Source organism: Sinocyclocheilus grahami, unplaced genomic scaffold (genome assembly GCF_001515645.1).
Source record: "Sinocyclocheilus grahami isolate Dianchi unplaced genomic scaffold, SAMN03320097.WGS_v1.1 scaffold129.1, whole genome shotgun sequence".
Classification (NCBI taxonomy): Eukaryota; Metazoa; Chordata; class Actinopteri; order Cypriniformes; family Cyprinidae; genus Sinocyclocheilus; species Sinocyclocheilus grahami.
Window position 1 is genome coordinate 777,143 of NW_015505308.1, and position 12,575 is coordinate 789,717.

Sequence of the window (12,575 nt, forward strand, 5' to 3'; positions counted from 1 at the left end):
CCTATGCAGATTGCTTTGATGAATGCATAATTGAGTAGTTCAGAGGAGCAAGCATCTTAAACGGTTTCAATCTTTGTTTCGCCATCACTCGAACAAAGATGAGTGCTGGCAGTTCTACTCTACCAATGGAGTGCTGACTGTGAGCTGTAGCCATGTTCAGCTGACGCTCCATTTAAGATTTATTGCAGGTAGTGAAGCTTAAATTTCCTCACTTCATAAAACTGCCATGCAGTAGTGTTCAAACACAACCCATGACTGTCAAGAAAATCTTTCCTCAGGGAAGGTGATGAGGTGCATACAAAAACCAACAAATAAATGTCAGTGTGAAATGGTTGAAAAATGACATCTTTCTTGAACAAGTGTTAGTCAGGAGCAAGGTTTTGCCTTTCATGTTGTGATACAATAATGAAATGAAAAATAAAAATAACAGCACTCTGACTGTTAGCAAATTAATTCATACGGGTTCAAGGCCAAGTCAGGAAGCCTACACTGAATGTTGAGAGGAATACTGGCTTCATCTTTTGACCTGCTCTTTGAAAGGCAAGCAGTTCAAGAAAGAATTCTGGGAAGAGGCAGGGAGCTGTCAGTAGTCACAAAACATATTTTTGGACAAAGAGGCAGCGATGAATCATTTATAAACCGATCTTCTTTGAAGGCTTGTGGCGTCCATAACAATCGACCCGAGAACTAAAATGTTTTCTGATGGCTTCTAGGAGCTGCAAAGTTTGTGAGAGCATCGTCACCTCGAACATTCTCATTTTGTGAGAGTATTCTGGCCAAGTTCCCTTAATAGATGTACAAGGTGAGCCCCCTAGGGTCTGGAGAATATAAAAGCAAGTTTGATTGAGAGGTTTCAAATCAGGTAATGCACAAGCATTTGGATAATGAAAGTGATGCAAAGGCTTCCATTAGCCTTCTATTGATTGGGGGAGTGAAGCACAAAGCGTCATTAGGTCGTGATAACACAGGCAGGGATCAATAGAGCCACACCATCAAGGCCAAGGTCTAAATTACAGTGACTCTGCAGGGAGGACGCACGGCCCGAGATCTTTAGCACACTAATTAAGATGGGCACCAGTCGCAATCATGAGCTAGTGTGATCCATTTATGATGCAATTCTGTGACATTGAAGGTTTTTTATTGTAATACAGCTAGGCCTGTCGCAATAATCAATATATCGACTTATCACGCAATATATGTACATGACCTCAATAATTTTTGGTGATGCAATATATCGCCCAATATATTTACTTAAAAATTATTGCGCCTGTGTCTTTTGCAGCTTCTTGTGCATAACGTGGTGTAGTCATGAGGTGCTAGCTCAAATTTAAAAAATGCTTCAACAAAAAAAGTTTCACCTGCAGATATGGCCTTGTTTAGGGATCTGTGCCTTTGTGCGTACGGACATCTGCCTGCTGAGAAGTGATTGTGTTTATCAGCAATAGCGTGCACCCTTCATTTACAGAGAAAAGAAGGTCAGGGAAAAATCTGTAGATGGAAAAATCTCCATACAAGTTCTTTGTGCATTTTTCTTTTTTTGTACTTGTTACTTTGCAAGACTGAGTTGTGGAAAAAGCTATTCTGAAATGGTACTGTAGCTTGCCAAGTTACAGGCTAATTTAAATGGAAGTAAAGAAGGGAGTCCGTTTTTGGTTATACACCTGTGGAGTCACATGAATCTCACATTTGAAGGTCTGCTTCCTCCATATTTCCTTGTGACCAAACACCTGCCTTGATCTATCCTGCTCTTTACTGATGATAACACCATGAGATCAGTGTAGAAATCATCGTTTTGTGTCTGTATTGATGATGGCCTCTCTCATTGGCTGCGCCTCAGCTCTAAAAATCATCAGAGATTACGGAAGTGTAAATGAATCCGACTGCAATGTGATGAATGTGATGAAAAGAAAGCAAGAGCGGAGGAGAAGAGAGAGACTAGGCGCAGGAGGGGAGCTTGTGTAACACACTCACACACAGAATGAGCTTTTGAGATGCATGACGGGGCATGGTCTTAAACAAAAACCCCAGACTGAGACTCACCAGCTGTGGCTTTCTGCAGCTCCTCGGAAAGCGTCTGAGTGACTGAACTCCAGAAGGCGTGCAAGATGTCAGGCTGCCCATCCTGATAAGAGAGAGAAAACACATGAACTTTACCATAATGGCCCCTGACACACATAATAACATACTGTATTGTTTGCATAGTGTGCATTAACACACTATGCAAACAAAGCTGATATGACTGCCTTCAATGGCATCAACCCACAACATATCACAAAACTAATGTCCAGGTCACATTTCACCCTGAATAAAAACTAGAATCATGGCTCTGAACTCCACTGAACAAAAGGTCACCAAAGGTCCATTAAAGTTCACAAGAAGCCCTTTGGTGCATTATGAAATTATGTTAGATAACATGGATCATCAGGTTTTGCACAAACTTTTAGTGTCCATGCTTAATTTCTATAGGGGCATGGTTTCAGTACCATCATCAATAAAATACAACCAATCTTGGCTTCTCTTTCTTTTTTCCCTAGTAAAATACAATATTTTAGAAAAAGTTTCATATATGCTCCAGTACTTCAGGCAATTTCTTCTTTCTGATGTAGAGTCGTATTTCACATTTATGACACCTGAAGTGAACAAGAGGGCCATCCGTGAAGATGAACTCATGCCAGAGAGCCAGAAGGCATGTTTGCTACATAAAAGCAGCTGGGAATCCAACGGGAAGGTCCGTTTTACTTGTGTAACTGTTAAATGTAGCGGTTTGCAGGTTTTGCTTTCCGATGGGTGCCTGTGTGGGGGGTGTTTTTGCCACCAATAAAGGTGTGAGATTGTGGGAGTTTGAAAACAGCTTTCGAAGTGGAGGCAGAGAAAGAAAACAAAAAAACATGACATTCACCCACCTTTTCCAATCTCCAGGGAATCCGACAGCAGCTTTGTTGTGCTGTACATTGACTCCTGCACAAAGTTCCTATATGTTTTCCTATACTGCATATGTGTACCGTCTCCTGCATGCACCTTGTTAAACTGAAGGTTCAGAGGTGCTGCAGAGCTTTTTACAGGCTGTGAGGCTCCAAAAGAGGTGCCTGCCCTGCAACACCTTTCACAGGGCCGTTTAAATGTCGGGTGCTCTTTTAATCTACAGCTGACGGATCTCTGAGCACCCGATGACACTCTGTCAGTTATTCTGTGTGGTTTGAATTCTGTGTTCCTTTCTACCAAGAGTCATTGAGCTTTAAACAAAATGTGAGTTTGTGAACTTAAGATAAAAATATTTCAATCCATGAAGCATTGAATTTAAATCAGCACAGATATTATGTAGCACTATTTGAACTTTTATCTCCGTTCATCACGCTGTCATGTTTTCTTACATATTCGAAAGAGAAAGGCCAAATTTTGCAATACCACCCTCACTTTCAAATCAAACTTTTTGCTTTTCCTTTCTGTTTTTTAACAAGGAAAAAAAATGTCTATGGGAGAGCGAGAGAAGGTGTTGCCATGGAAATGCCCCCACCTGCCCCCCCCCGCCAATTCCTGCAGACCTCAATCTTCTGACCAAAAATCTCGATTTCCAAGAGGTGATTAGAAGCCGCTCAACTCATCTCCCCGAAACTGTTTACCGAGTGAAAACGGGAGGAATACCAACAGACAGAGAGAAAATGACTAGGTTTGGAGACAGACCATTTATTTTTCTCACAAATGCAAAACACAACTATGGCTGTGTTCGGAATGGAATTCTAACATACTGTGCGGTATACTGTATGCAATAGAAAACATAAGTATGCCGTAGTATGCTATGTTGTTGTCGCATGACTTTATTACGTTTAAAGCAAGTGGCCTGCAGTTATCATGAAATTGCATTACTATAAACGAATTCTGTCAGTTCAGCCAGACAATAAGTCAAGAAAGCGAAGTTTCAAATTGTGGTTGATGTTTTTGTTGCACTGGTCAAGCGTTGTATACTTGTGCTACACTGTAAATATAAAGGCTGAAGGAATCAATGCCATGACTATATAAACAAACAAACAAAAACTGTTGTGCATGCATTAATGCTTTTTTAAATCTTAAATTATATCTAAATTATAAAATTATTAAGGACACATTCTCATTGAAATATAAAAATGCATGTGAAAAATGTGCATGCTGTGCACAGTATACACACAGAACATATAATACAAGTAGTATGCAATTCCAAATTTATCCATGTTACAATTCTGCATCAGATAACCTGAAATCTATGCCCACATTAGCTTTGCTGGTTATGGTTTAAGGAAATGAGTCGCTAAAGGACTGCTCTAATTCCCAGCATTATATGCGGTCTTTGAAATCCATCTGTGAAATCTTACCACCCCTTCCTAAACTGTTCTGATCTCACAGTTTAGCCCTTCATTTGGCAGAAAATAGCACCTTAATTACCGGCTGTAATTAACCAAATTTGCCACTGAAGGAATGGAGAGCCACGGATGTCTGGGATACCAAAGCGGAAACACACTGCATATGCCTTTGCAAACACTGTTCTTGTCACTCAGCACGCACCAACACACTCCTGCTAGTTCACAAAGTCACCCAGAGCCAAATGGAGAATGTAGATAAAATTGTCCCATCACTGTCTGGCTGAAAATGTGTGGTGGATATATGTGTGTGCATGCATGTGGGGTAGATAACCTTGTCACAGAGGGGCCAGCCACCTGCAGACACCAATTAGGATGTCATTTACTGCTAATGTGCAAGCAGCAAGTGAACCAGCAGGGGTTATGCAGGCAGGCCAGCCAAAGGCAAGGGCAACACATAAAAATCCTTTGTAATAAATCACTACATATCAAGGACAGACTCTTCACTCATGGGATACGTACAATATCGACACATAACTTCCCAGTCTGACTTTACAAAAAAAAATTAACTGCACACTTCTTCCATTACACACACACACACACACAACAAAAAACAAAAAAAATGAAAACAAATATAGATATGAAATCAAATTTTCCATCTCACCTTGATAATCTCATCAATAAAGCACACATGAGACACTGGGTCCCTCTTTTTGGTTAGAACCTTCTGCAGGTGCTGCACCTGTTCAGGAACATAGAAGAAACTTTATCCAATATAGTCAAGCATGATCTAAATTTAACACTTGGCTTAACACTTGTACCTAAAATAGGTACAATTGATAACTGCACTCACAAAGTAGTTTTAAAATCATGCACTTAATTAATGCATCATGCACATGCATTTAATACAAAATCAGAATAACTGATTTGTATATTTTTCTTTACCAACAATATATTTCCAAAAGCAGCTAATGCATCAAGCTTTGCAAGTTGCCAAGTAATGCATGGACTTGAACAGCTTGTATGAGTGGAGAAGAGTCTCCCCTCCCCTCTCAAGCATCCTCACTCTACCATTAGCAGGAGTGCCAAAAATTTAATTTCGGTGCTTAATCAAGCTTAATATTTTGTGGCTTTACAAGTGAACACCAGACAAAGTGGAGTGGGACATGATAATAACACAGCCACCTGTGAACTACTGGTGTTTTGCCTAATGACATTAACAGTGTTTCATAATAGTAACATCTGTGTGAGTTTGATAACTTATGCATACCTGACCACATGCAGCACAGATCTGGTCCATTAGTTTCTCTAAATTTGTCCAAAGGGCAGCTCGAAATGCAGCTGTGTTCCCTGGAGTGGGCATGACGGCTCTGCCAGGGGCACCTAAACACAGCAGACACGAGAGGCATACACTAAAACACAATGCAAAATCAGCAAGCACTCTAAAACGGCCTTAAATGCACTAAACAACAAACCTCTGGTGTTGGCAGGTTGAGTGAGGACTTTAATGTCAAGGGCATTAACAACATTCTCCTGCACAGATGTCCTGTATCCATCCACCACACTTCTTATGGTCTCTCTTAGATTGCCGAGGTTGTAAAACACCTGTAGGGCCGTTCCCACCTGAGACGGATTCTGTGGGATAAACAAATCAAAAACAATCAAAAATTCTATAACAAAGAAAAAACACTGTATGAGCTACAATGTGCTACAAGTTTTAAATTAATGGTTTGATCACATGCCATACTGTGGCCTAATCAGAAGCAAGGTTATAAGTTTAATAAGTTTGTCATTATTGTAAAGAAAATATTTGTTTTTATAATCTTTCTAAGTATAACGTTCTCTTTTTTTTTTTTTTACTGAAAAGTGAAAACCCACTTTACACGATAAAATCCCACTTCACATTAAGTTCTTTAATACATTATCTCCCAGTTAATATTTTGTTTCACCAGAAATGTTCATTTGTTTTGTGTGTTCTGTGGTTTTGAATGAGTTGCATACTATTTGAGTAGAATTAATGTGGGAAGCAGGCCACTGACACACAGGAATCTAAATACATTTACATTCTCTTCTTCAGTTTCAAGTCAGATTTACACCTGAGACTAGTCTTCTCCGCATGAGGGGATCACAGACTGTGCACAGCACTTGCTGCAAGAGCCACCGATTGACGTCACTGCGCTCAACACCAGAGCACATGTAAGGAAAGTAGGTCAAATTCTTTAAATTCAACTGTCTCAGCTTAGCTGTGACTACAGGACATTGGAGTTTAAAACGCAAAACAGGAAGCTCTCCAATGCTGCATTCAAAGCAGCTTCAAGCAGACGGTCCCGATCTCTGATCCTGCCTTTAAATTTAATCTCCCAGGATGAAAGTGCCAATCATTACAACCGATTCAAGACCCCGTCCAACTTCAATCTAATCCCAGTGCATCAAAGATGATCAGGCCCAGTGGCTTTCCCAAACGGTACACGGAAAACTGCAGGTGAATGGATATTTATGCAACAGATGTGATGAGAGAAAGTGATAATTCAGTAAATCTACCCTTCTTGTCTCTATGTGCTTGACTAATGGTGAACAGATTGAGTGTAATAGGTAGGAGTGGTAGGATAAAGCCATCAGTGGTGGCTAAGTACTTTGCTGCAATCAGCGTTTTCAAGCTCTAATCATGCAAATGATGGACACACACTGCTACAGCTCCTCTGTGCTCTGAATTTTGTCCTTTTCAACATTGGTCAAGAGAAATTTGCCCAACTGTGAAAGAGGTTCCACTGTAAAATTCTAAACAACTGCAAAAAGATTGTGGTGATGGACAAAATGGATGTTTGAAGATTAAACTTCATTTTTTTTAAAGAGTCAATTAGATTGAAACACCTAGGTTTTATGCACTGCAACATTGTAAAACCAAAGGGAGTCACTGACTATAGTAAGTACAAGAAGAAACAGCAATCCCTTGTGACCTCATTACAGGTGTTGGTGAGGGTCCGTTCCGATTTCTGATACACTAGTGGCTGCATTGTTTTTGTAGCTACTTACGATCTTAGGAAGTATGACCAAATGGGAAAAACTGTCCTGCACTTAGAAAAAATTGCAAAGCATTGGTGCCCATTTCAGCTTAACTGCTGCAGGGTCACAAGACACTAGAGCACATTTTGAGATTTTATACACCCTGACGATAGCATGCGAGTATGAGAGCTTCAGACAAAAATGTTTTAATGCAGTCTGATTTAAACTGCAAAAATGTGTCCATCAACTTGTGGCATTTAATATCTATTGTTGCTGAAAACTACAGTAGTATAATTGTTTTATCTATACTGCTCAGCCGTAGCTAAACATTCACAAACCAAGCCAAAATTGACTGTTGTCCAGCAGCATAAATCATATGTTGTCACTTATGCAACAGTGAGTGTAGTTGTCAAAGAACAGATGTGAATCACAGACAAAGGAAAACAGAGGATTGGGAGAGACCTAATTGCTTGCAGCAGGTTCACTCGCAGCATGTAATGCACTAGCCCTCATTTACCCTGAACTGTGGAAGGATAATGGTTTAGCAGGGACATGCACAGTCACCGTGGAGATGGATTTGATCAGCTCAGTGCAAGCTGGTGACCCAGGATGGCTAGCTGCCAACTGCCGTGAATGAGGTGTTTTCACATTACTCACATCCAGGCAAGCACTATGCTTTTGTTCCCAGAATTAGCACTTAGCTGGAACAGGTGGCCAACGATCGCTTTCTTTACCGGGCAAGAGAGAGAAAAACATATTTGGGCTAATGCTTTTAAGCTCAAACAGCAGAAGAGACCAAATTTTGATTGGGAAAATATACAGTTAGCCATCACTGGGAAGGTGAAATGCAACTAAAAATACACCTCGGTTCCATGTTGATTAGATTGGCTTGCATGTTGTGGGCTATTGTTGCAAAGAGTGGGAAATCTTATACAGCGTGTTTAGTTTTGTCAGTGCTGGTTTCACTCCATCCGCTGTCCAGCAGATGTGAAATTCATTCTGTCCAAGGGATCGCATGAACTTGTGTAAGGTGTGTAACACCCTTTCTTGAAATGTTCCTTGGGAGAATTACATTTCATACTGGAATGAATATGTTTATATCAGATAACCCCTCATAAACAGTGAAGGTCAGAAAAGGTCTTGCCATCTTCATGGCAAGGCGCTGCATGTTCTTCTACCATAATGCAGATCCAATCCAATGCAGATTCTTACATAATTGCAAAAGGCAGGTGGCATGCTTGGCGAACACATCACTGTATCTGAATCCTACAGATCATATGTACAAGGAGGTTTGAGATGTGCCAATGTTATTTTTGCCATCTTGAGATTTAGGCGTGTTTCTCCAGGGGAACGTAGGAGATAAAATGCATGTGAAAAAGCATCTTGCTGTATTTGCTCTTTGATGGCACTGGTAACTTTTATATTACTCTCAGAGATGGTTTATAGGAGTAACAAAAAGCTGATGTATTAGTGTTTAACCTGGTGGAAGAAACTGGGTCACATAAGGTAAACAAGATGGGGTGGGATGCTAAGGAGGAGATGTGGTAGATCATCCTTGGGTCAATATGCCTCCATCATGTATCCGACCTGGGCCTGTAATAACTATACTACACTGCTTGTATAACCTCCATTACAGACACAGTCTGGGGGCTTGATTAAATTCTCTCCTGCTTGGTAAAATTCAATTCGGTCAACCGTTCTGCATGAATGCTTCAGGTAGATGTCCTTTTTCTAGAGAAACCACAAAGGAAAAAAATACACAGCCCAAAAAGGGAACTTCCAACGAAATCAAGTATGCTACCTCAACAGGAACATTGTGAGAGTTTGCTCATCACGTAGGGCGCAGTGCCTTATGAGAAAAACAACAGTAATTTCCAGCCAATTGCTTCCTTTCATAAAAACACCTGGTCACCACGCCAGTGTCATTAGCTTCTGGCTGTGTTTATTTTTTCACCATATGGAAGATATTTGTCTACCAAACAATAGCTGATAAGTAGATCACACCAGGGGTCTTTACCCACATACGGTGCCCAGGTAATTCCTGCTATGAGAACATTTCCATGCGCCCATTATATGCACTGTAATACTAGATTAAATGTTATATATACATTCAAATAAAATACAAAATAACTGGGAATTTTTAAAGACAAAAATCATGCTAGATAAAACTTCCTTCAAGAACTGACATAATCATGGGTGGGGAAAAAATCCCATAAACACCAGTAAGTATTAGCAAGAGATTTCAGCCTGCTTAGTAACATTACAGATAATAACATCATAGATAATATGATAGCATCAAATTTTTTAGATATTAAAAAAAATTTAAAAACAAAAAGTGAAAATTGACTCAATTTAACAGTCAATCTCTTGTGCAATGGATACATAAATGGCAATAAAATCAATAGGGTGGAAATAATCAAGTATATAATTTGAGAGACAACAGCACAAAACATCACAAAATTGATCAAATGCTTATGTTTGTTCTGTTGTTTTCACTTCCTGGAGGCCACTGGCTTGAAAAGAGGACATTTTTAGAAGTCTTTTGTAGAAATACTTAAATTACAACACAATAAGTTTACATTTTTAATATTTACCGAAAATACTGCATAGCACAATTGACCCAGCCAATATGAGAATTACATGAGTTATATGGATGATACAGGGACACGTATTTTCCTTCTAGTCATTCTCAATCCAAAAACGACAGCAAACATGGTCAATGCCAGCCCATAAGAACATACAGAGTTCATTGGCTCACACTTAGCAAAGTGTTATGGCCATGCAAGAGTAATTCTGAAGAACAGAGAGGGCGAAAGTGAGACTTTGAGTGTGAAGAAAAAGTGAAAAAATTATGGATCACTTAGACATTCATTTACGTGTCGTGTTTCCACAGCAACCCAAAAACAAACACGACGGAGACCGATTAAAGCCTTTTAAGACGCACTTGGGAAATGTCAGTGCAATGCCAGACCAGGAAGAAATGAACTCAATTTGGGAGAGAACCGGTGATTGTGGAAAGGAGAAAGGTGAAAGATGAGGTGTGCTCAGCATAACTAATGAGAGAGAACATCTTCAGTGATAAAGAAACTTTGATTTGCACCGGCATTAAAAAGAAATGAACTCCTCTCATTCATTCATTTGTTAACACTTGAGGTTAAATGCATCTTGTATCATGTCATTTCTTTAATTTCTGAATGTAAGTCAAATTCAATGAACATCATTTAGTGATCCGTCTAAGTGTTTTTACGAATGGAAATACATGTGCCCTTATACATGACCCCTTATAATGAAATCCAGAGTGCAGGTTAACCTACTGAAAAACGATGGACATGCATAACCATGAATAAAATATCTATTCAATCTTGTGAAAGCAGAAAACAGGTTTCTGTTCAGAGGAAAACACTTGTGCACAAAGGAACGGTGGTGGCTTACTGGTCCAAGTCACAATGCAAATCTATAGGATTTATCACCTATTTTGTCACCCACCAAGTCAAAATCTTAATCTGATCTAACAAATAGCATGTTTATTGATATTAGCAGGATACCATTTCATGGTACCACGGTATATTAATACCTGTATACATTAAAGGGGTCATATGATGCGATTTCAAGTTTTCCTTTCTCTTTGGAGTGTTACAAGCTGATTGTTGGTAGATACTATCACTGAGCAAGTGCAACAGGACTAGTAATCAAAAGCTCCTCTCAATGACACTCTAAACACTATAAATAAATTGTTTGTGTGACTTTTTTAATTGTGAAGAACAGACACCAGGCAGAAGAGATGTTAAACAGCATGTGCATATGGTCTCCATGGTAACAGTAATTTGTCAGGTGGGTGCTTGGCAGTAACATGTTACTGATGGGTAATGGGCGAGAGAAGTCGACGTGCGAGTACGAGGAGCGCTAATCAGCACACAAGGGAGCCAGTCGCTAACAGGTCTCTGATCTGTAACAGTGCTACCAGTACTCTTTCAATAAAACATGCACAACCCTACTGAAAAACAAAGCTTTAATCCAGTCTACAGTGGCTTGTTGGTCTTAGCTGGCTTAGCAGATGGGGTCTTGGTTCAGAACATTGGTTGTTGATTGGATGTTAAGATGTGGGCATGGCAGTCAAAAATGGAGACACACAAACATGAGTTTGCAGGGATTTAAGACTAAATGATTGAAGAAGTCCTTCATACATCACCAGAGAGAAGTCTAATTTTTCACCGGAAGATCCCATTTTTTTTAACCATTATGAGGACAAAACATTTATTTATAAAAATTAAACATTTGTACAGATTAGGTTTTTTAGGTTAGCTTTTGCTTGATTATCTTAGTTTTCACTTTTTTGTATTATTGTTATTCTTATATTGCATGTTTCCGTGTAAAGTGCCTTGAGAAGCTTCTTTTAAAAGGCGCTGTTTAAGGTAAAGTTATTTATTATTATTATTATAAAATGAACTATATTCATATTATCAACTGTTTACATTAAGACTTGAAACATGCATTTAGAAAACAGATAGGGTACATTTTCATTTCCTGCGACTTTAATGCACTTTATTCAGCAGTGAGATTCCATTCATTTTAAGTGTCCACCAGGATATCACTTATGGAAATGCATAAAGAAAAAAGGCTTACTGAGCACAGTATGCATGCAGTAAATATATATGTGTAGTATGATCATTTGGAACAAGCATTTTGCCTTCTTCCCACTGACAGAGCAGTGTGGAGACAAAAGCAGCCATACTGGCAGAACAAGCCACACCTGCTGACTGCTTGTCAGCTATATGAGCAATCCAGCACATCTATATTCCATCTTCATGGTCTTTAGAGAGCAAACAGAGAAAGAATGTGAAAGAGCAACAGAGATGTTATGTTTGAAGTGAGTGAGAAGGCGAAGAAAAGGGAGGCACAAAGCTTCAGGAAAAAAAGGTGGCAAAAGAAAAAGACAGAAAAAAGACTTAAGGAGCACACAAAAGCAATGACTTCACTCCTTAGCAGCTTCAACTCCTGAGAGACATTCCTTTTGATGTAAAGGTTACACGAGTTGAACCCATTGGAAAACATGAGAAAATTAGTGAAGATTTGAATAGTGCGCAACAATGACATATACTTTTTTGTGACCTTGGCATTTTCCCCATTCATTTTCTCCACAGGCATTGAAAAAAAAATCCATAAAGTAAAACACCAAACCAAAATCAACCAGCTCTAACATTATAAACGTTTATTTGAAGCAAAATGTGTAAAAAAAACAAA

The 12,575-nt window shown here is 39.3% G+C and overlaps 1 protein-coding gene across 1 annotated transcript in view; it reads right to left on the minus strand.

The window, feature by feature from the left end:
* LOC107590548 (conserved oligomeric Golgi complex subunit 5-like) overlaps nucleotides 1-12,575 on the minus strand; it is a 62,351-nt gene that overhangs the window by 17,539 nt on the left and 32,237 nt on the right. Inside the window, exons 8-11 of the mRNA XM_016279357.1 lie at nucleotides 5,807-5,966; nucleotides 5,602-5,714; nucleotides 4,996-5,073; nucleotides 2,041-2,122 (exon numbers count right to left, since the gene is read on the minus strand). Coding sequence (XP_016134843.1) covers nucleotides 2,041-2,122; nucleotides 4,996-5,073; nucleotides 5,602-5,714; nucleotides 5,807-5,966 — 433 coding nt within the window. The remainder of the gene's footprint in view (nucleotides 1-2,040; nucleotides 2,123-4,995; nucleotides 5,074-5,601; nucleotides 5,715-5,806; nucleotides 5,967-12,575) is intronic.